Source organism: Cygnus atratus, chromosome 9, assembly GCF_013377495.2.
Source record: "Cygnus atratus isolate AKBS03 ecotype Queensland, Australia chromosome 9, CAtr_DNAZoo_HiC_assembly, whole genome shotgun sequence".
Lineage (NCBI taxonomy): Eukaryota > Metazoa > Chordata > Aves > Anseriformes > Anatidae > Cygnus > Cygnus atratus.
In genome coordinates, this window is record NC_066370.1 from 17,777,267 (window position 1) to 17,802,319 (window position 25,053).

Sequence of the window (25,053 nt, forward strand, 5' to 3'; positions counted from 1 at the left end):
AAGACTGTACTTTCTTATCAGTTAGAAAGACAATGGATTAGCTGCATTCATCATTATTTTTTATCTGCAGTTCAGTGCCCCATGTGTCTAGAAACAATGTGTGTTTACATTTGCAAAATTAGCTTTGTTCAAATATTGGGCAATGTAAAGAGGACTTCTGATGCAGCTGGCCACCAGAAATTACTTCTAACCTAATCATACTTTTTGAGACCATAGGAGGGAAAAAAGGGATTTGAAAGAACTGCCTGTGACAATAGTTCTGTCAGCTGCTGCGTCATATTTCCCTTAAGCATGATAACCCTACAGCAGGTGCATGCTAGTTACCCTTGCTGTCCCATGACATCCTGGAAGAGATGGCAAACATTTCACATTTCACCCCTCATGGCTTGATGTAAGTCAGATTATGTCACTACCAGTTTTTGAGGCTGTTAGACCATCTCAAGTGTCATTAAATCCCTTGTGCCATATGGCAAGCTCTCTACTTCATCATTTAGCAACCCAGCACACCCACACAGACCAAAATATCTCCTTTATACCCTCTCAGCGCTTTCCCCCACAGCAGCAAGACCCACTTCTCTAGCTTTTTAATTTCCCGTTCTTAAATTGCATCCTTGTCAGGGCAATTCTAGGGCCCTTGCCTTAGTTCACAACTTCACGTTGTGAACAGGTTGATGAGAGAGCAATTCATGTGTCGCTAGGTGATGCCATGTGCAACAGCCTTTGATGTTTGAGATTGTGCTGCTGTGGATATTATTTGGAGAGCAATTCAGGGAAGTTACTCGGAGCACTGACGCTACAGGAGGCTGTTTTCTGATGGGTTTGTGCTGAGTGTTCCTGATGGCTGCTGTAGCACCATCCCTGTTAGTGTAGCCCTCTACAACACCCTTACTCCCCAGGTTTTTAGCTTTGCCCATTACAGTACACCTGGTCCTGGGTCGGTGTCCTTGCCAATCACTGCACAAGGGCCCACACCTGGGTCCCACATGATGGACAAACCCAGTTTGTCACTGCTTGGTTGAGCAGGGACAGTGCTGCTGGAGGAACTCCAAATAACACTTTCAGAAGAGTAGTGTTGTGATCGTGTAAAACAACATCTGGAGACTGTGGGATGGGCACAGACAAGGAGATGGATTATATCTTGCAAGACTCTTTAAACCAGTGGCAGCCTTGGGGGTGGAATTTGCACCCACCAGCTCTTTGCAGAAGCGTGAGGGTTATTCTGCTTTGAGGTCAGTGGCAGACTTAATCATACAGCTCCTGTGTTCCAGGTAGGAAATCCCAGAGATGTACTTGGCCATGGGTACTAAGAGTCAAGTGTAAAAACGGCTCTAAAACGTGTTGAGTCTGACACAATGCTGGATGCTTGGAAGTCCTGGAGAAATGGTCAAATTCCTCTTTTTCATGTGAACATAATTTGTGGTTGGAAAAAAAGAGTACAGTTCTGGAGGGGAAAAAATGAAAACACAATGAAAGCCTTACTCAGGCAGAAATCCATCTGCCTGATTGTGGGAAGTATAGAGAAATGGTTACCCTGTATGTGCAGACTCATGGCTTAGAGGTATGAGCATCACAATGAAGCTCTTGAACTCTAACCTGGAGAGGATAAAGAATATCGTCATCATACTAGCTCTGCTTCAGTGTCATTGAAACCGAGATGACAAAATGGCCGATGACACCTCTGCAAGGAAGGAAAGGGTTAGTTAGACAAGTCTTATATAACACTTAGAAAGATAATGCATTTACTTTTAGTGGAAATCAACATATATAATTAAGTTATTTAAAAAAAAATCTTTAAAAATTCTGTTAAATTTTATGAGACCCTCCCCCGCCCCCAAACTATAATGGCAATATCTCAGGAGTCCCACAGAACTTCCTCTAAAAAAGCATTCTTCATATGTGAACTTTTTTGATGCCCTGAATGGACACTTAGCCCTAAAACACTATGATTAATAAAAAAATAATTTTAAAAAATGAGATTTATAACACTAGAGATTGAAGAGCTGGTACTCTATGTTAAAATAGCAATGAGAAAAATCATCTTTCATAGAAGGATGAGTAGTAAAATATTCCAAAGTCCTGTGCTTTGTTTACTGGATTACTCTGAGTTGTGCTTCTGACAGGCACCACCACGCTATTGTTTGTATATGTCACAGTTACTAGGAAACCTGTGGACTAAAAATTTACTTTTCAGGTATAATTGTCAGCAAAGTGCTGGGTGGGGTTCAGAGTCAGTCCTTATGCAACCTGTTCGGTAATAGAGGAAATAACATATGGAAATCTATATTTTGTTTGCAGGTAAATAAGCATATTTCCACAGCAAGAGGAGCTTTAAGATTAATTTAAAACTTAGAAACATGAAGTTTCTCTGATGATCTTGTTACACCTTCTCTGTTATATACATACATATATATATGTATACACATATTTTAAAGAATGCAGCACCTCTTTGGAAATATGCATTGTGAGTATTAAATAAATGTCATGAAGTTCCAATTGCTGCAACATAAAGCTTGGTGAGAATAGATTATTTTAAGTCTTCAGAATCTGGAAAACAGAAACAATAAACAGAATCAGAGCTTTTCTGAAAATAAATGTAGGTTAGAGCTGAAGGTGGCATTTGAAAACTTATAACCAATGGAACAACCTTTTCAAACTCCGTGTCAAACCCATTCTCAAATTCATGAAATACGTGTGAGGCAGCAGTTCCTAGGTCCACCAAGGGAACCAAGAATGTAAGTACCCTTTCACTGAAGTGTGTTAAAAGTTAAAATATTTCTGTGTATCATTGCAAAGACCATAGCTGTGTGCACGGTTGTGATGTACGTGCAGTTTCTATGGCCACGCTGTCATGCTATAGCAAATTCAGAGCTTGCATGGGAAATTATACCCGCATGTTTGTGTTTAATGTCTCTATTACTGGCTGCCTACCTGGGCAATTGAATCTACAATTTTCTCTGCTGAATCTGATAGCCAGAGTGGCAAAAGTAATTTGAATTACATAGACAGAAGGAGGTAGTGACCACCAAACACCTGTCTGATCCAACAATTTTACGCCGCTTGAGTTTGTGATGTAGCTGGATAACTGAGCTTGATGAAACATGTTAGTTCTGTCTGAAGCCAACTTTTCATCTCTGTGAAATGAAAGTAGTTGACTCCAGAAACAAGTTGTGGATTGCCCTTCTGGTTTCTTTTCATTGCTGTGAGTTGTGGTGGTACTAGAACAGTAGCCATCTGCTCACCCCCTTTGCATCCGGACTGTGCGGTTAACTGCAATAGCTGTTGGAAGGAAAGGCAGATTTAACCAGAACAGTTTTATTTGTTTCAGCCAGTTATAAAAGCAAGTGCTAATGTTTGTAAAATCATTTTATTGGCAAAAGGCCCCTTAGGCCATTGGTTATGCAATTCTCATGAAGGTACATTGAAGTGAGTATCTGCCTGACGAGGAGTAATCTAGTACTGCAAGTATGCCCCAAACACATTTTGAAGCCCAAGGGTATATGCAAATTCAGGGAAATATGAACAGAGCTTTTATACAAGTTAGACACCAACATGGCCTGGCTTTCTGAGAGCATGCATAGCCCCAGAGTGCAAAAGTGCTGCTTAGTCAGGAAAAGTGATATATTTTTTCCTCTATAGCTCTATAGACATGACTCTGCTGTTCATAAATATCTTCATTTAAAATCAGCGCGGAGGTTAACTAAGTCCATGCTCCTGGGGTGGGCAGCATACAGCCCTCAGCCATTTCTCTGCCTTGTGGTAGGCACTGTCCGATTTTGTCTTGACTTAGACCATTATGACAAGGTACCTATGGAATCCTAATTACTTTGTAATAATTTTTTTTCTCTAATTAGCTTTCATGTTTTCAGACTTCTGACACCAGCTGCCAGTTTTTGCAGTGCTTTAAAGAAAGGAAGTCTAATCAGCAATTTTGTTTATTTTATAAAAGAAAGCAAAACAGAAATGGAACATAGCCTTGGGAAATGTAACATCACCTTGGGAAATAGAATCCTATTTTATTGACTATTGTTAGTTAATATTAGAAGAGGAAACCCTTTTAGTTTGCTTTGTGGGGCTTTTTTAGTCTTTATTCAGATGTACAAGTATAAAAATGAAAGAAACAACCAAAATGAAGTTTAAAATAAACTGAAAAAATAATAGTCCAAGAAATATTTAGGCTGTTAAAGCTTACCAGCAAGGCACCGTATTGAAGTACTGAGAAATGACCTTTGGAAATGTCACAGAGTTTTTATTTTTATATTTCTTTTTATTTTTATTTATTTATTTTTGTGTAGATCAGTGGCTTAACACAGCAAACATACAAGGAATAGCATTTTTTTCTTTCATGTGTGCTTTGCTAAACATTACAGCTCTCCATCTTTCTTTTCTTTTAGCCATATAATCAATGAGCTGATAGAAACAGAACGGGTTTATGTAGAAGAACTTCAAAGTATAATAGAGGTAAGAAATTCTTCTGTAAATTCTTCTGGTGCTTAACCTCTAAGTCATGGCTGGGGTTGCATATCCTTCATGGGCTGAGCACTCTCACCTCCCACCTTGTGTTTAGAGAACACAAGTTCTCTGTCAACAAGATAGCTCAGCCTAGGAGATGGAAAGGAAGAAGGATGATTTGATCATTTGCCTCAGGGTTTAAAGGAAGAGGCACCTTCTCTGACCCCAGCCCACAGAATGATGAAAATTGTGGAGTTCTCAAAGTTATGGGCAGAGGAATAGTTAGTAATGATCTGTGGGAGCTGACAGCTCTGATAATTGATGTATCACTCCGACATTAAAATCTGAACTCAGAATATTTTTGTCTCAAAATTTGTATTAAATTAAGACAATCTGGCTTGTACAAGAAACAACCAAATAATCGAGCCAAATGCCACAGCTCAACAAATAAATCAAAACTAACCTTTTTGCAAGGAAGCAGTGTGGCAGAAAGATAAGTGTCTATCAAACTTAGTAGTTTCTATCCCTGCACATTCCAAATGGCTTTTGACTCCATGGAATGGCAGTCAAATGATGGCTAGGGACATCATTTAATCTTTTTTGCTGATCCAGTAATCTGTCCATTCACAGTTAAGAATATGTTTGAACAGCTATCAGGTGTAAAAGCTCTAGGGAAAATTAGAAGCATCAGAAATTCATGGAGCAACAAAGAAGCTGGCATAGGAAAAGCTTTCATGTGCTCTGTTGGGAACAAAAAGTACATAGGCTTTGGGGCTTTTTAGTGTCTCAGACAGTATTTCTTCACTGTAAAAAATAGCCTGGTTTTATTTTCAACTCTCCTCTGCAGGGTTATGCTTCAGAAATGGACAATCCCAACTTAGTACATCTGATTCCATCTACGCTCCAGAACAAGAAGGAAATTCTTTTTGGGAACCTCCCAGAAATCTATGAATTTCACAACAGGCACGTGAGAACTGCTGGTTGTCCTGTGCTCTTGGTGCTGCTGACACTTCTAATCCCTTTATATAGGGTGCTTTGTTACACTCATATGTACACAGGCAGGAAAAGTCGTCCTCACTTTGCCTCTGTGTGTGTCCTATAAAACCCATGTGTGGAGGACACCCCTGAGGTCATCAATTTCATCTCTTTGTGAAAGCTTTTTGTGCATTTTCTAGTGATTTCCCCTGGCATTATTAATTTTGAATGTCCCTAGTGGCAAGTATTTTATGACCTCCCTTGGTACACTGGTAAATGTCACAGGACTAAGTCCTGATGTTCTTTCTCTGCCAAAGCTCCTCTGTGTTGAAATTTTCTTAGTTATTTGTCCTATATTTGTGGTATCACATCAGCAGAAGACATGATACTTTTGAGAGCACTTTTCTTAGGGAATTTTATCGTTCACATGTTCTTAAACCTCTCCAGAAGCCTTGTCTGCACTGTGGACATGCATTAGCGAACTGTACACCTGATCTGGTGCCCATAACTATAGAATACTGAGAATGGACAAGATTGAGCTCTTTTTGATCCCCTTCCAAAACACAAAACTTAGGGCCACTTATTTTAATTTCCTGCTTTTGTTAGCCTTGATTAAGTAAACCTGTCTGTAGTCAAGGTGAGAATTTAATTATATTGAATAATGATTGCCTGTAAGATGCAACAGTTGAACAAAATGAAAAACAAACTTTTGCAAATTTAATTATTATACCAGAGTAACTTACACATAGTAGAAAAAATATTTTCCAATTTACGTATTGTTTTAAAAGAATGTCTTCTATTTTGATAATGTCATTCCCCTTCTATTGCAAGCCTGGTCTTTCTTTTTTTCCTTTTTTTCCTGGTCTTTCTTTTCCTAAAGGCTTAAGTGCATTGACTGCCAGTGACTGCATCGGTCTTTGGACTTCAGCCCATATTTTCATTGCTTGCTGATTAAACAACTGCATCTCACAGAGCTTTTTTCTTTTCTAGCTGCTCTGAAATATGCTTATAACCAAATGGGAAGCGGGTGTTTGGGCTACATATTGGAAATAAATCTCAACAGCCAGAGGAACCAGATGTATGAGTTGCTTGTGAGCAGATGAAACCATGATAATATTGGTGATTCGGGCAATCAGCTGTGAACCATATCCCATTTTCTAAAATATATGTAATATATTTGCATGTCAGAATTGTTACCTTTCCCATTGAATCTTTTTACTACAAAAACATAGACTTTAATCTGGATTTGTATGGAAGCTAGCATGTAGTGTGAATAGGATGTTCCATTATTGTTTGCTTTCCTTTCTTCTTTGCAGGATTTTCCTTAAGGAGATAGAAAATTGCATTGAAAATCCTGAGCTTCTTGCCCGCTGCTTTTTAAAAAGGGTGAGTAAATCCTTTTGCGAGAATATCTATGGTCTTATCCTACAATGCTTACAGACTTACTCCTATCCTTTCACTCTGATTGCTTGTGCAAATGAGGGAAATTCATATAAGCAGATATTCACAAATTCATCCACAGTTAATGGGTGTGTATTTTGAAATCTGAACCTTTATCTGGTTTATTGACAGGAAGAGATCTATTACCATTATTTTACCAATGTATTGTAAATCCTGGTTAAACAAGAGAAATGATCCAAGTGTTTGACCTGCCTGGATATGCAGCAGGCACCACCGTACAGTAAATAAGCAGAGAACAGTTAACAGCAGATTGCTCTCAGACTGCAGATATCTCTGTCTTCTCTCTTTTCTCTGCACCATTCAGGAAACTTACTCCCCTGCAACTGGTTCAGTAGAGTCTACCACCTTCCTTGTGTGGTGAAACTCCACCAGCTCCATAAGCCTGAGGTTGATTCCTTTACTTGTTCGCATAATTCAACAACCAAGTGGGATTCTCGCCACTTGTATGAAGTGCTGAGGGTTAGCTGTTTGTTTAGAGTGAGCTCAGTTTATGAAAAGGCCCAAAGCCTCAGTTTATCATTCAAGTGGTGGCCTTAGTCAGATGCATGTGCCTTTGCTTCCAGTGCCTGAGTTCTGAAGTAACCTTCTCTCCGAGCTCCTAGTCATGCCCCCATTAGCATGACTGTTTCCTGTGACATAACAAAAGGTGCTTGTTTGTCTAGCACTCATTCAGAGGCCCTACTAATAAGAAAAACCTGTTTTGGTGGGTTGCTACAGCTTTCTTATACTCTGACAAAGCAGCCGCTAGAATAAGACCCTGTGTTTCACATGGGAAAGGGAAGAGGAATGAGAAATGGGAAAATCTGTTCTTTTCTCTGTAGTCAGTGTACCTTGTGCTTCCACTGCACAGTACATCTAGCATTTGCTACTTTTCCAGTGTACATGTTGATTTTTTTTTTGAACTTTTAAAGAAAGTTCAAATTCCATGTTTAAATTTTTCACCTTATGTCTTTCTCTGTCAAAGTAGCTGCTGAGCCCGGTTCGCCTCACTCTTCTACCAATATAAAATCAGCAGCACTAAAGCTGTGCTTCAGGTGTCAGGTGAAAGAAAATCAGTCCCTCTGTCATATCTGCTTATCAGCTTCCATTGGCTAGTCAAACCCCAACCGTTTTGAATAAGAAGTTAAATTTTGTATTTGCTTTTTCCCGGTTTCAAATCTCACGCTGAGAAGGCAGAAGCCTCTCTCCTCAAAGGTCTGTGCTCACACAGAAGCACCTTTGATTCAAGGGCTTTCCCTCCTGTTCTGTTTTTAGAAGAAGCCACATAAAATCCAGAAAGTTGTTGTTTCTGTTGGACTGCCTTTAGGAGGCACAAACAAAAGCCTGGTTGTGTGTTTGTGTTCCCCACAGTTTGGCAGCTTTTTGCGTCTTCCCACTGAGCAGAGGCTTCTGCCTTGCCCTGTGAGTTATGACTGCGCTTGCTGTGCCATGGGGGTAACTGAAACAGCTGCTCTTCAAAGGGATGTCTGGTTCTGGGAGGAAATTCATATTGTTGCAGATTCACTTCTGTTTCTCCTTCTTTGTCCCGGTGTAACCTTCCTGCCACCACAGCATGGTGGGCCTGTAATTAGAAACAGACTGGTACTTTTTGAAGAATAGTATCCCGTCTGATCACACTGGACCTTTCCAGCCCTGATTCTAGAGCTGCTTGAAAGCATTCCAAGAGCTGCAGTGGGACACCGTGGTGCCTGGCTGAGTCCCTCCATCCCCTACATATCATTCCCCTCCTATGTCCCCACCCATTCTCCCACCTCCACCAGTGCCACCTGGTCAGCTGTCACCATAAATACAAACCCATCTTCTCAGGCGATGGCAAGAGCAGTGCATGGAGTTCCAACATATTTCTCCTCTCTGACTTCTCTCCTGGAACACAGCAGCAAAATCAGGTGCAAGATCAAACAGAAATACCCCTCTTGTCCTCCCTCACACTTTGCCCGACCTTGTTAGGGCATGACCATCAAGTGAACCAAACCGCAAGTAAACCTGCTCAACTTTACCCCTATGGTATCTTGGTATAAATACCATCACCAAGGTACTTGACCTTGCTTAAAGCTCTGTGTGGCACAGATGCTCAAAGATGGGGTGTGTGCTGAAATGCCTCGCAGGATGGATCTTCTAGCACTTTATCAGCAACGAGAGGAACACTCTAGATTGGTCTGCCAAACCTGGGGCTGGGAAGAAGGAAAGCTCACTAAACCAAAGCAACAATGCTTGGGAAGAATCGAAAGGTGTGTCAGACTGCTTAGAAACATATGCCAGGTGAGGTGCCTGGCAGGAGTGACTCACCGTGGATTACCAGTTACTTATTCATATTGCAGCCATAGAAAAAGAGAATAATTTGACAGGAATTGTGAAAGTACTGTAGCACCTGACCAGAAACCTTGGTGTTGGATTCAAGGAGCTAAATTCTGATCTCAAGGAAAATATACTCATAAAGCAGCCAACAAAGATAAGTGGAACTGTGCATAATATGCCATAGAAATACACTGTGAGTGAAAGCTTACAAAGATCCCAGGATGCAAGTCACCATGGAAAGGAAAGTCATAACAAGATGAGCATGGTGTGAAAGTACCAATGGGAAGTCAGAACCTGTGAATATTGAAACAGAGATGTGTGAAACATTTAACACTAGGATTTGAGAAACTAAATAATTCATTACGTCTTGGAATTTTAGAGTGTGAGCCTAATAATGTTATCAGTAATGTTCTCTTCCTTACACACACAGTATTATAAAAATTAAAAACTGGATCTAAAGATGTAGGTATCAGCCTGAGCTGGTGTCACTGATGCACAGTAGTAGATTGTGTTGGCACAGGGCAGTTCCACTAGGGCAGGTTACTGGTGAGTTGTTGATCATTTTACCTTTTCTTTATGTCAAACAGGTACTTGTCTTTTGCCTCTGCTCTTGACTGTCACTGTTTCTGTTCTTGCCCTGTCCAATTAGGTTTCTATGGGCCAGGAACAAATTGTAATGCTTGATTACCCTTTTTAATTATTTTAATTTTGTGGGCTTTACCCCCTGCTAACTTCCCTCCAAGGCAACATGTACAAACAATTCTATTTAGGTGAAGAAAACTCTTCACTTCTTTTGAAACAGCACCATTAGTATTCTGTTAAGTTGCAATGGAGCTTTTTGATTGCATAATCCTTGACACAGTGAGATGTTGCATGGCACAGTTCTGCTTTTACATCTGATTCATCAGGGTGACGCCAGTACAGGGCTATAGAAGAAAATACCAACAATACTGCTTTCTTCTAGTAACTATCAAAAAGAGAACGTTTTCCCTGTAGCAAGGGTAGGTAGGCACTGTCCAGTGGGCTGAAAGCACAGAGGAGAGAGCCAGGAATTCCTGGGCTTTATTTTTGTCACCACTTCATTAACAGAGGTCATGTCCACCAGGCTAGGTGCAGACAGAGATAAGAAGCTCTAAGCTGGTCAGACACAGCCAGCCCTGCTCCATGGTGGTGTAGCTGCAGGGCTTCTGAGCTGGTTGGGCTCGTGGTTAGCAAGCTAACAATCTGGCAGAGGAACATCTGTCTGTCTGGATCCATCCATATAACCTAGGGAGCTTGAAATCTCTCTGGGCTTTCATAGCGATTGCCTTTGTTTTCACTGAAGTCAATGAAATATCACTGTGGACTTCAGTGGGAGCACCTGGAGTGTAGTCAAAAGTAAATACAGGTCAAGTGAATCCACCACGTCTAATTTGGATAGGACAGTTTAAGCAGTTCTCCCTGCCTAGCCTAGAACAGCAAGACGAACTTGCCACTTACCATTCTGTGCCAGTAGCATTAAAAAAGAATTGCATTTCTAATTGTGTGTTTTTTTGCTTTCAAATAATCACTCACCCTCTCAGGAATACAACAGTTTTGCAATTAGGCTATGAGTCTTTCAGTCTGCAGTCTTCTTGCCTTGTGCAAATAGTGAGAAAATCTCATTTTCTGGTGTATTTAATTTATGAAAGTAAAGAGCAGGTTTGTTAGCTTCAGTATATTTTTACATACAGACTCATGACTGTGAATTAATTAATTCTATGTGTTAGGATGGCAGGTAAGAAAAAGTATGACTCATGGCAGATACTTTGTGAATTCTTTCTTCTTACCTTACTTAAGCTCTCCTTTTCTTGCAGAAAGAGGACCTCCAAATATATGAAAAATACTGTCAGAACAAGCCAAGGTCTGAAGCTCTCTGGAGACAATGTGGAGACAGCATCTTTTTCCAGGTGGAATTGCATTTCAGACTAGCAGTGGGAGACCATCAAATGTGTTTTCCTTCTTCCTTTTCTTTAGAAAACTTAGAGAAAAATAGAGATTTTTCTGCATGATCCTTATCCTGATGGCAGGTGCTCAGTATGGGTCAATGTGCTCTCTGCAGGAGGTTAGACAGAATAGTTCCTGGACAGGAGCCTGGTTCTTCAGGCTATAGCCAAACCAAAGAATTGCTGGCTTCTTTGCAAATCCCAGATGATTGCAATCTCATGAGCAAGGCATGCCAGATTTTGACACCAATCTGAGCTTTTGATTACCTCTTGTTTAGATACGTTTTCACCGTGGCAAAAGTAACCTGGAAACTCCTATGCAGATGGAACAAATTTCTCTCTCAATTAATTCACAGACATACTCATTTTAGATTACCAAATGATAATGATCTTGGTGTCTTGCCTGTATTTCAAGGAGCAGTGATATTTTTCTTCCCTGTTATCTCTTACAGGAATGTCAACGTAAATTGGATCATAAGCTTTCACTAGATGCTTATCTTTTAAAGCCAGTCCAGAGAATCACCAAGTACCAGTTGCTATTAAAGGTAAATTCTCCATGAGAGTGCAAAGGATTCCATTGCATAACTTGTTTTACTTAAATAATTGCATATGAGCATTATTGTCTGAAGGACTACCTGGAAATAAATCCTCTCTCACTTCTTCCACAAATACTTTGTAATGCTAAGTTGTAAAATGGTAACAGAGTCAAAGAAAGGACCTCCCTTTAAGGATGAGTACTTTTGTTAGTTCACTGGGAAAACAAAATAGCATATGTTATATAGCAAGTATTTTATTATTTTAATTTAAACAGAAATTGAAAATGGTTTTATTGGGTCAGTGTGGTTTTACAGTTTGGAAACAGGAACTGATGCTCCAAATCCTGTCTCTGACATCCAACCCCATTTAACAGAACTCTTCCAGCTCTCTGAACCTGCTGTTTACCCATAGTTGTGACTCAGATCTTTCAGAAGGATCCACTCCTTTTTGGTGCCTACATTTTGAAGACCCAACTAGGAATAAATTATCTGTAAATTTTCCACAGGATGTATACAGAAACCTCTGTTTTCATTTGGTTAGAACTGTGAGTGGTCCATGCTTGAAATTCTGGCCTGAACGGAGCAACAGGAAATAGATACTCTCAGGCCAATTAAACTTTTTGAAGATGGAGGCTTAAATTCCTGTCTTAATCTCCTCAGTTCTTAAACATAGCCAATGTTTGCTTATTTTCCTTATGGGAAGGCAGTGAAGATGAATTACATGCTGTTCTGAAGCATCTGGACTTAATGCAGTGCTCTGTACTGTCACGAAATCTAGTGTGAAATTTGCAGTGAAGATTTTAGGCTCTAATCTTATTTGCTAATAGCTATCATGGCACTGGTCAAATTATGCCAGTTTAAGCCATGTGAGGATCTGGCTGGTTATTCACTTGTGCAGTATTTCTGTGACCTGTTACTGATTTTATGCAGAACTCTAGAATCCAGAAATTGACGGAGGTTATTAAGAAGGGTGCTGACACCAGTACATTTGTATCAACTTAATCCAGAAATAAGTTTGGCTCAATTTTTTGAAACTATTTTTGAAAACTTTTTGAAAACATTTTTGAAGCTTTCTCCCAGAAGGGAGAAAGGAGAAAATGTCAAGGTGTTCAGAAGAGCAGGAGTAAACCAGATTCTACTTTTAATTTGGAATATGACTGTAAATAAACATAAGATTAAATCAAGGAGTAAAATTCTCAAGCAAAACGGGTTACAGCCATTGGAGTTGAAGCTGGTCAGACCAGTTTTGTACGTAGGAACAACACTTTGGCAAGGACATTTCGTTTGTCAGGGATTATGAGATCTGTGAAGATGGTGCACTAAGTCCCTGGCAGCAGGAGCTTTTAGGAGTGTAGGAAAATGGGAGTGTGAAAAATTGGCAAAAAAGAAGTGCCTCAACTGTGTGCCTTGGTGTGCAAGGGGCAGACTAGTTTTAAATTCTGATTGCAACCCTCTGGTTTCAATCAGTTCAGCTAATATTAAAACCTGTAGCCCCACTATAAGGATGCATACTATAGGGATCCATACTGGTCCTAGAAATTGTGCAACAGGTACCATAAGAGGCTTTTAGCCTCCAAAGCCCGCTTGCCCAGGTATTTGGGGACAGACTTCTGATGTTCTGGGTTTGCAAAAACTACTTTTTTTGCAGTCCTGTCTTACAGGAGAACAAGTGCCTCAGTTTTTGGAATAAACAATTTCCAAACTCAAATATGGCTGAAGATGATGTACCTGAATGAGAATCATGTAAATGGCCATGTAAGGCTATTTACACCATGAAGATGATGAGGGAAAAATTACCGGAGTCTTGATGCATTGCTGGATATATTTCTGGGGTGTGCTTTCTATTGGCATTGTGGTCAGTGTAGGGAAAGAAAACTAAACTTACTGTGCAGTTCTTAGTCAGGTCCTATTGTTGCAACACTTCATTTCTTGGTTTCTTCACCTTTTTCATTTCTGAACTGAAACTTGCATCCAACCAAACACTTTTTCCATACTGTTGATAGATGTTTAGGGAATGGACAAGTCAATAGTGATGACTAATTAAAAAAAAAAAAGTCTGACAGCTAAAAAGTTTATTCTTTCCACTGAATAGTGGATGCAGATTCCAAGCATCAAAATCATAGGTCACAGTAGGTGCCAGTAATCAGTTATGCTACTACTTTTGGTTACAGTCATCTTACTTTCTCTGTTCAGTGGTGGGAATCCTGATTGGCTTTGGTTTCAGATTCTGTGGTATAATCGTGGTATCTTCCAGGTTCTTTGAGATTTGTGACTTCTCAAGACTGTACCAACCACATGTGGATTTGTATCTGTTAACCCTTTTTCCCCAGATACTTTTTTTTCCCAGTCTGATTCTGATTTCAGGTTGATACTTATTGGCAAGTACTTCATCCTACACAATAAAGTAAAACAACAAACAAAACACAAATTTGTGCATCTGAATAAGGTTTAAGCTCCTCTGTAGGCAGCGGATGTGTCTTTCAGGATTTGCATAAATTATATTCATTGGTTCCAGGAAGAGAACTAGGTCCTGAGCTATGACTAGAACGCTTCAAGAAAAAAACACATGAAGAAATAAGAAAAGTCATCCTCATAAGGAGCTCTGCTGGGCTAAGTAAATAGTTGGCCCTAAATACTTGGAACTCTAAGTAGGATCTCTATGTGAAGTAATTACAGAAACTGAGCCCTCAAAAGGTATTATTTGTTAATTTCCTTGCTTTGGGCACATGTAGCTTAACTTGTCCAGTTTTGTTTCTTGTCCAAGGGGATGGAAGATAGAATGACTTCCCTCATTTCAAGCAGAATATAATATTTAATATATTTTTTTTCTATATGTGAGCATTGTTCTGTGATATGACTGTCCCTTAAAAAAGGTTGTCACATTTGCAAATGTAGATCTGTAATTCGTAGTGAAGAGGTAGAGAATAAGAAGTGGGGAGGATTTACAGTAATCTTTCTTACTTCCTCCCCAAAAAAATTAACGTCTGAAAAAGATATTTCATAGATTAAAAAAGCTTCACATAATTTAGGGAAGAGAGATTTGTGAGATGATTTGACCATAGTTTAAGCATCTATACAGGAACTGACTTCTTCCCATTCAGAATTTCTTTATCTAGCAGACAAGAGCTTGCTAAGACCTAATGACTGGAACCTCAAGTCTGACAAATTCAGACTAGAAATTAATTTATATTCTTAGTAGTGGGGATACGCAGCTCCTGGAACAAATTACAAAGGGAAACAGTGAATTCTGTAACACCAGAAATCATTATATTAAGTTTGAGTCTCTTTTATAGGAGGTATGGAGTAAAAAAACAGAATGTAATTCTGTTATGTGCAAAAGATCATTGTAAACATATCAAAATGGTCCTATCTCATCTTTAATGAACCCATAAAACTTGAAAATGTGAAAAAGCTCAAAGTGTCCATCCTCAATGACAATTCTGGTAAATGTCCTGTTTTATTTTATCCTACGTGTCTGCTAATCTGTTTATGCGGCATGAACTTCAGGGAGGATTGCGTTATGGTGGCTTCAGGTGTAAGAACTTCTCAAGTAGTTTTTTCATTTTTTTTTTTTAATCAGGAAATGCTAAAGTGTAGCAAGAATTCAGAGGGTACTGCTGAACTGGAAGAGGCCCTGGCCACGGTACTTGATATCATCAAGTCAGTAAATGACTCCATGCACCAGATAGCTATCACAGGATATGAGGTATTATTTATTGTTGTTCTTACTGTTGTCTTGATCCATACAATGTTCATGCCATCACTGATCATGCTGTGCCCATGGCTGGTACACTTTGTAGGAGCCTGTGTCACATTCTTGAAGGATGTCTCTCAGTGGCATGTGGTAGTGAACAGAAAGACATGTTAACTTATCTGTCACGTGGGGATGGATGATGAATGTGGGGAGGAAGCAGGACAAATGCAATCCATATGAGTAATCACACACAAAACTCATTTGTAGGTGAGAGGCAGCAAGCATGACTGACGTAACTTAAGAAATTTGCTGGAACTGTCTGTGACCCCAATGCAACTCAAGCATTTCCAAATCTTTTGCTCTTAGGGAGGAAAATTTGGCTTCCATTTAAAGTGGGTAATAGAATCCACCCCAGTGACTGGCAAATTCATTATCTGAAATGTGAAATAACAGTCAAAGTACAAATGAAAGGCCATGAATGTATATATCTCTCTACTGAAGCTCCACTGAAGTCATATGACTTGCAACATCCAGTACTGCCTTCAGAAAATGAACCCTTGAGTGAGAAGTGGAAGTGATTGACGTGTAAAAGAGAAACATGTCTGGTGAAATGAGGCCTGAGAGTGATGTGATTGCCCATTTTGAAATAGCTGCAGGGTGAAAATGTCAAGGAAAAAACGTACAGAACAGCCTGGTTCAAAGAACTATTATATCAGAGTAACGGGGTTTAGTCTGAGCACCAGAAAAACAGCATTCTGTGAGAATGTGACTGCCAGAAAAAGTGTTGGGGTCTGTACTGACTGTGTCTGGGTGGCAAGACGTATTTTGTGTTTTGCAGGATGGAGTGGCTTCAGGAATTTTAATTTCTATATTTCTCCCTTTTGTTCAAGTGCATCTGCATCTGGTAGCTGAGTAAATAATGCCCATTAGGTCAGCATTATTTTATAAATGAATTTAAATGCATGCTTAGATATTCATCATAGATCCACTGCTGTACACAGTTGGAGGTGCTCCTGTGGGTTGTGCATTATATTTAAAATGAGGATATGAGTTCTTATCCTGCAGGATCTGTACTGAGTTGAATGTGAAGCGGTGGCCACCTTGTTATATTAGTAAACACATAGACTAGCTGTAGTTCGTGTGGATTAGAGAAACACCACAGGTCCTAAGCACAGTTTAGGTCTCCCAAACCTGAGAAACTTAAGTAAAGCATATACTTTACTCCAGTATTCTACACAGCTACGAGCTGCACCAAGTTGATTGTGCATGGTTGCATGGATTACAAGTTGATCCATGGGGTCTTGTACTATATGTCTTTGCATTGAGAGCTGGGCTTAGATTAGTAATATAGCATGAAGTTTCCTTCTCAGTTTGAATTAGCAGTATCTTGTTGATAAATTTTCCATCTGATTTTCAGGTTTTTTCCATGTAGGAGAAGCCAACTATATTCATATTTGTTGGCTGGACAGATATAGTTTGTTAGTTTTTTAATTTCTCCAAAAAACAAGGTCAAATCCAGCACCTGACTATTTCTGCCATTGAAAATTCTTTACAAGAATTCTTAAAGAATTATTTACAAATAGTCCCTTTCCACTTCTACTTTTGAATCTGTCAGACTTCCATGAAATGCCAGGCAGTAACCCCAATAGTAGTAGACATTTACCTCTGCTTTATTGTCTGGACTGAAAGATGTGAAAAGGTACAACATGGTTGGATGTGTAGCCCAATGCTGACAGCATTCCTGAGATGGTTTGTTACATGATTATTAAATGGGGGTGAAAGTGTAAAAGTAGATGAATCCAATACTTTCTTCTACCCATTACCCCAGTCCCTGGTGCTCAGGTCTGATGCCAAATCAACACCTCCCATTGCTCATAAAGCCACACCCCACCTTGTGGAGTCTACAATGCCCACACAGACATGGTAGAAATACTTGCCTAAAACACCTTTCAGAGACGGATATTATGCCAGTGGAAAAGCAGGTTTTGTGGCAGCTGATGAATGCTCCTAATTGCATAGGCAATTCTGTTTCTTGGAGCTGTGCACATATAGTCTTGAGGAGCTGAACTCTTATGTAAGAAATTGTCAATATGGAAGGTTTGGGCTTTTTTTTTTTTTTTCAAAGCCACTGGAAGTGTAAAGTAAAGCTTGGAGAGCAGAACTTTCAGAGATGTTTCCTACTATCATCCTAATAAATCTTCGTGTATTCAAAACGTTAATTTGTATTCAATTTGGCCTGGGTAGTTTGTCCATTAGGTATGCAGCACTTGAGCCATTCATACGTATCTCTTATCTTCCATAAGCATGAAATGCAATGTATTGTTCTGACAGGAAATAATTATATCTGAGATAATGATGAAATCGTTCACCTTAAATAAACTTTCTTTAGGACAAAATATCACTGTCCACTAGCACAAGTTACCGGGAATGGTGTCCTCCTCTCTGTATTTCTGCCCATACTGAAGATAAGAGTCCAGGCTTTGTAGGCTAGTATTCAAAGTCTTTTGTAGAATTGCTGCAAACTGCCATCCTCATTCATCCTCTTTCTCTCTGCAGTTGTGGCCTCCCACTTCAGTTGCTATAATCCCAATCCTAGACCCAAGACTGAAAAGGCATACCTATCACAAAAGTTGAACTGAGCTTCTGGATCTCAGTGCTGTATTAAACAGTGGCTGGAGTGACAGGAGGCTCTCACCACTGTAAAAAAAAATAAATGTATTTTTGATTTAGCTTTACATTTCATCAATATGCTTTCCACAGGCTTGTGGTTTACACCAGCATGCACACGTAGATGCAAACATACACAGTCCTGTATGCAGAAATAAGAAAACCCAACTCTCTATATTAGAAATGGCAGATGGTTATAGAAATGACTGAGTCTTTTGGAGAGTCTAATAGTTATCCTGATATGAAGTGGAAAAGTACCTCAACGAACCCTCATTTTGCAGTTGGATCTAGGTTAGAAGGAGGAGAGCGTGAGAGACCAATTTGCACTCCGTGCTTTAAGAAATCATTCCCACTCAGAGACAACATCTTTACCTTATAATCAACAGAACATAACAATGCTGAAAACATGTCCTTTAATAATGAACCAAGCTTATTCCCTAAACTACTTATACAAAGCACTCCCAGAAAAACTTGCCATTAGCATAATTATACTCATCATTAGTTCTAAAGCCCATTACCATGTAGATGCTGCCATGTCCTCTATCCACATATTACTACGCTCTTTAGTACTGAACTGAGCTATACTTGTTTGTGCTGCTTGCATCTGAGCCAAACATCATTTACATACATTGAAGTATTTCCCCATAAGTGGTCCTGTCCTCAGAAAAGGGCTTTAACTCAGAAAGCCCTGGTTCCTGCTTGTAGTTTCACTCTCCCTCAGATACTTTTAGGGCTCTTTGGTGCATATACTCGCTCTTTGCCCAAGGCTGTACAGCATTGCATAGCTTGCAGATGGTGAGCTAAGAAACAATTGACAAAGCTTTTAAATGCTGTTTTGCAACGGGAGGGAATTACATACCTACATACCTCTGAGCACCAATCTGTGTCTCCAGACATCTAAGTGTCTTTCCAGTTCTTGTCCAGGGATGCATACATAAGAAGCTCATAGCAGAGAAGAAACTGAACCTGGATCTTTCAGAGCCAAGGCATTTGCTTGGATATCTGGACTGCACTGGTCTTTCATACTGCTTTGGGATCAGGAGTCTTGAAACCCAATTCTTGTCAGAAAAAGACACTTCTGTGGTCAGCATAGGACAACCAGTGTGTCAGATCCAAAGAGGTCCTGAAACAGACCTTAGACACTAACTGTGAATGGGGAGACAAACTGGGAATTACGGACATAGAAAACAGTGGGTTAATGGTGATAGGAAGAAACCACACAGGTTTAGCCAGCAGATATGAGCAGATGGGCTTGCAGATGTAGCACGTCTGCTCTCCAGTACAAGGAATGCCTAGGCACATGCCTCTGCCTGGAAACTTAACCAGCGCCAGAGGAAAGGACTGTGCCTGAGATTACCCAAGTTTGAACATAATGTAGGTTCTCTCTTTTCCTTGCCTGCTAGGGGGATGTTAGTGAGCTTGGTAAGCTGTTGATGCAAGGTTCTTTCAACGTGTGGACTGACCACAAGAAGGGTCACAATAAGGTGAAGGACTTGGCTAGATTCAAACCGATGCAGAGACACCTCTTCCTCTACACCAAGATGCTGCTTTTCTGCAAGAAACGAGAGGAGAACACAGATGGTCATGAGAAGACGGCTTCATACAGCTTTAAAAATTCATTAAAGGTAATAAATGTGATAATGGGAAAGGGGGGAAAAATAAATCTGGCTCTCACAGTACAGGGAGGTTTCCACATGGAGAGCTGGAGAAGGTAGCCATATCTGGAACTATCTCACAACCCTGAGTAAATGGAAGCTCCTGGTTTAGTTTCAGTTTGGAGAAAGACCCAGCCATATGTCCTGCAACTTCAGATGTGATTCTTGGTTTTGTAACTCACTACAAACTGGCACATAGTGTCCCTTAGAGAGGAGCAGGGCTGAATGGACTCAGATCTCTGATTGTTCTGCCTATAGGCACTATAATCACTGACAGCAAATTGAAAACCTCAAACTGAAAATTTCTATAGGTGGACAAGAGTCAGGATTGTGTTGAAAACCAACCTGCAGTATGAAGCAAACAAAGCAAAGAAGATAAACCCATGGTCAGATATTAGCCAGTGTTACTTTTGAGCATTTTTTAATTGTTATTTTATTTTGCCTGTGACAATCAAGACGATGAGTGATAAGTCAGATGTTGAGAAATACATGTTCTGAATTTTTGTTTTTAATGACCTCCTAAGGTGCAGAAATGAATGCAGCCTTTTAAAAATGTACCTTAGAGGAGACTGAATTTAAAGACTGTTGACATTTTCCAGAGTCCAGCTTCTTCTTTTCTATTTTCAAACAGATGAGCACTGTGGGCATTACAGAAAATGTAAAAGGAGATAACAAGAAGTTTGAGATCTGGTATAATGGCAGGGAAGAAGTCTATATCATTCAGGTAACAACAATCCTTTATTTCTAAGGACTATGTTTTCTTCCGATATAATTACTTCTAAGGAAGTTTTCAATGTTGTGACTTTCATTGTCCTGTACAGTCATTCTGTTGGCACTAAAATTACCAATATGTCATTGTGGAAATTGTTACAACTTTGGGCCAAAAAGAAAGCAAAGTAATGAAAAATTACTTGGGGGGTTGGACAGAAAGGCAAGGACTGGACCTTAGATTCATGGTAGCCGTTCCATCTCAAAGAGTGGCCTTTGCTTTCTTTTGATCTAAAAAAGGTTCATTCCTAGGTGAAACCAAGATCAAATGTAGGTCAGGGCATCCAAGGAATTGACAACACACTTTAACTAGATCTGCTTTGCCTTTTCCTTTTGTATTCTCAGGCATCTTCTGTTGAGCTGAAAAACACTTGGATTTCAGAGATTCGCAAAGTCCTGACAGGACAACTGGAGGCATGCAGAGGTAGGACACAGTGTAATCCAATGATGTTGCCTTCCTTCTGTAGCTGTGTGTGACATCGTGGAGCTGGGATGAGTTATAGTGTTGTTCAGTACTACCAGTGAAACGAGCAAGAACAGATCTTCTCTGCAAGGATGAGTTGGGTGATTGCAGCAATGCTGGGATTTAAATCCTCGTGTATGAGTAGTTATTCCACTCACAATTAGTCTGAAGAACATGATTTCTGTCTGTTCTCCCTCTCAAGTGCAACCTTAGAAACATCCATTTACATCAGCATGTGAGGAGATGGGGTCCTGTTCTTCACTCTGTGCCTTCTCAAGATTGATACAAAAGATCTCCTTCCACACAAATGAATGCACACAGCAACTGTTCCCATTCTTTGCTTTACTTTGTGTTTGATTTTTTTTTTCTGTGTGTGGGGAAGTATGAGGGTGGTGATTGTTTTAAATATGACTATTAGTAGTCCCCTCCCCTCCCCTCCCCTCCCCTCTTTTTTCTTTCTTTTACACAAGCAAGGAAGCAACTTACACAATTTGGAGAAATTCCTTTTTTTTTTTTTCTTTTTTTTTTTTAACAGAAGCAAGTCAATTACACCAAAGAATCACTGAGAGTGTATACCATGCGCCAATGAATTCCTCCAATATGAGCAGGTAACTACAGCTATCGTGGCATATCAGGAAGATGTCTTTTATGTGCCTTTGTGCCTTTGCAGGACGTAAATTCTTAGTGTTCTGTTTAGCTTCCAGGGTACAAACTTACTAAATTGTTTTCGTATTCTTCAAAGGCATGTAAAGGCAAATGAAGGTTTTGCTCATGGGGAAACTCAAAATCGCAATGCAGAATTCATTTCAAAGATCATCATTTGATTTTGCAAAAGAACCATATGCTCCCAATTAACTTGAAGTTTAGATATTGGAACATTTTCAGGATGTTAAATGGAGCTGTCAGCAAATCTTTGTAATGACCCAATTGCTGGGCAAGTTTAATATGTGAATTGGCATGGCATAACCGCTGTAAATGTTTCCTTGTGATTGCTTTAGCAGGACAAACTAAACCAAGAGATCCCAGGTAACACAGCCAGTCTTTGAGAGCTGTGCAATTCAATGCAAGAAATTTTAAACAGATGCAGTTCTGTTAATTCTGCATTATATTCTCTCTAGGCTTGGTTATATTTCAGAGATGCTTTGTTTGAAGTTTAAGCTGAAAAGGTTTAAGGTGAAAATCTTTCAGCAAAACCACCCTTGAGATAGAAGGAAAAAGTTGTTCCAGTAATCACAAAAAGATTTCAAATCAATCCAGATGTATATCCCTCTCACAAGGCTATTAAAGTGAGAATTTTCAAAGTAGAAATTATAGACAAAATATGACAGCAGGAAATTAATTAACTCCAGGAAGAAATGCCATGTGATTAGATATTTATCCTAGAGTGGATTAAACCAGAGAAAAAATGAAATGCTTGTCCTCACTCTACCAACCACCCCAGAGAAAGAGAGGTTAGATGCTTCTGCTCCAAATGCTCCGAATTGTTTTAAAGGACAGGAAAAATATGGTAAGTCTTCATGAGAGAGCAAAACACGAAGTACCATTATATGTCTTACTGACTGGCGTAAGCTGAAGTCACCTTGGTCTTCTGTAATGTGTCGCAGAGAGGAGCAAGGGCAGAGGAATTGCAGCACGAGATGCCTCTGCAGTGGCTGATGAGAGACTGGTTCCAGAATTCTTCAGACTGTGGAGCCCCTTCTGCAGCCTGTTTTGGGAAGCTGGGTGGAGGCAAGGAGAGGAAGGAAGCAGTTAGGCTTTGTGACAGCCACCTGCCTGTGCATAGTCTGTGTTTGTGACTGGCATGACTAAGCAGCGCCAGTTGTGAAAGGTGCTGTTATTTAGCCAGTGGAGGATAGTATTAGCCAAACAGCAGCCAGCATCATCAGTGCTCTGCCAGAAGTTGAAGGCTAATTAATTAGTGAGATGTTATCTAAACATTGGAACACCCTCTCCCGGGTTGCCCTTGTGTAAAAGGCTATTGCTTGTTGGGAATTGTCAAACGTGTACTGTCACACTGGGAAAATCTGTTTGAAGGAAATTCCAACCCCGTCCCCAAGCCACATCCATTCACTGACAGAGTCCCCTTTCTTTGTTTACATGCCATTGCAACACTTGGGGATGTAATTCCATGAGCTAAGCCAGGGCTGGGCTGATTCAGGATTGGAGCTGGGGTTTCTGCAAAATAAACACTTAGAGCTGGAGCCTTTGATCCAGGTGGTTATCACATGTCTCTAAGTCCTGTTCAATCTGTTTAAAACCTCTCTCTGTAAATTATTCCCCAAAGTTTCATTGTTTAATCCTGAAATGAGATGTCCTGTGGTATCTATTGCTGCTGTATCCCTCTGAAGGGATGGTTGCTGCATTTCAGTGGTAATGAAATGATCCTTTCTTATTGTTTTCTAATCTATTAAACATAAACAGTTTAAATAGAATATTTTTCTAACTGTTTAACTCTCTTGGAAATGACTGATTAAGTCACACATCCACGTAAAAATATCCTGTGCACACAGATAGACACTAGGAATTTTACTGCAGATACTGTTTCAAAGAAGCTGGTCTGTTTTCTTGGTGTCTTTCTCACAGCTGTAAATCTTTCACTCTGTCAGCTGCATGTTTCATAGATATCTCAGCCTAGATGAGAGGGAACAGAGAAAAAAGAATAAGGAAATGTGAGTGTGCTTTGGATTTGTTCCCATATTTATTTTGAGCCCCATTTTGTATCTGACATCAGGCTGCAAAATCATATTTTGATTTAGTACAGGAGGTAACAGAGACCTCCATTAACGTTCCATCAGAAACAGGTCAGAGGTTCAAATATAAAGCAGTCCCACGCTGTACTTATGTACGCTTGTACTTATAAAAGGTATTCATGGATCTCCAAATGTTTTGAAGATTTTAATGTTAACTTGGACTTTCCTTTACAGCAAGGCAGACCCCATGAATCTTAAGAAGAAAAGTTCATATGTTAACTGTAAACAGCAATGTAATTGCTGATACATGTTAGTAATGAGCATTTTGGGACAGAGTATTTCAAATGTGTAGAAATAATGACATGGGTGGGACATCCAGTCTGCCAAAGATAACAGTCAAACACACAAACTAAACCACCAGGCATTTGCAAAAAAAAGGAGGATAAGAACCTTGCAGCTCTAATGCCATACAAACCTGGGGCAGGGTGCTCATTCCTGTTACAGATGGTAAAGTACCTGTGCAGAATCTGGCAAGACAGATCCCCTGGTCTGTGGTTCAGTTGTATATAGGTATATCCCACTCGGATTCATGTTTTCAAAGAGCAGAAGAAGTTGGGAGATCCTGGAGCCAATGGAAACCGTATGTTTGTCTACACATGCTGTGACCTCTACATGCCCATCCAATACGCATTTCTCTCCTGGGGTCAAACACACTCTGCTTCAAAGAACCAAGAACTGGGGTCCTCTTTTCTAACCCAGTTTCTCACCTCTTCCTTCCAAATCTGTTGGACTTGCAAAAGGCAGAAGGAGGCAAGGGCTAGAATAACTTCTTTACCATACATGCCTGCACAGATGCAGATTTTTATAGAACACAGTTTTAAAACCTGCTTCTTACTCCTTAAATTAAAGTTTCAACATCTGATGGTAACAAAGAATGCTTAGTGCTGATATCTGAGTGCTCTGTTAGGTATTAAGCAGGAATCTAACTGTTTTTGTATTTCTTTTGTCCAAAGGTATAGCAGGAAGTCATCAAACATATATGAAAACAAATCCGAGACATCAAATGTGGAAGCATCTAACAATAAAAACAGGAATTCCAGTCCCAGTGCCAGACAAAAGAGAGGTAGGAGTTCTGAGACAGAGCTTTTTGCTTGCAAAGGGTAATATTTTTATTTTTGCAAACTCATTTCTAGAGTTTGATGAGGATACTCAGAATGTGTGTTGCTTAAGTCCAGCATCAAAAATCAGTGCTACAAACCTGAGTGAAACTTCATGAATTCCAAAAAGTGTTACCAAGTCAGGATTTTTTAAGTCTGAGTTTTGATGCATTACAGTGCTCGTTATGCATTTTTGTTTTTTTAAGTATGATTTTGGAGGTATAGTGTGTGCATTTTAAACCTCTATATCCTGGATAAGTTGGTTTCTAACTATATTTA

General features: G+C 39.8%; 1 protein-coding gene across 1 annotated transcript in view; it reads left to right on the forward strand.

The window, feature by feature from the left end:
- MCF2L2 (MCF.2 cell line derived transforming sequence-like 2) overlaps nt 1-25,053 on the forward strand; it is a 139,657-nt gene that overhangs the window by 93,977 nt on the left and 20,627 nt on the right. The window contains exons 16-26 of the mRNA XM_050712472.1: nt 4,392-4,458; nt 5,297-5,412; nt 6,741-6,810; nt 11,016-11,108; nt 11,597-11,689; nt 15,261-15,386; nt 19,445-19,666; nt 20,328-20,420; nt 20,810-20,888; nt 21,463-21,535; nt 24,631-24,740. Of these exons, the coding sequence (XP_050568429.1) occupies nt 4,392-4,458; nt 5,297-5,412; nt 6,741-6,810; nt 11,016-11,108; nt 11,597-11,689; nt 15,261-15,386; nt 19,445-19,666; nt 20,328-20,420; nt 20,810-20,888; nt 21,463-21,535; nt 24,631-24,740 (1,142 nt within the window). The remainder of the gene's footprint in view (nt 1-4,391; nt 4,459-5,296; nt 5,413-6,740; nt 6,811-11,015; nt 11,109-11,596; nt 11,690-15,260; nt 15,387-19,444; nt 19,667-20,327; nt 20,421-20,809; nt 20,889-21,462; nt 21,536-24,630; nt 24,741-25,053) is intronic.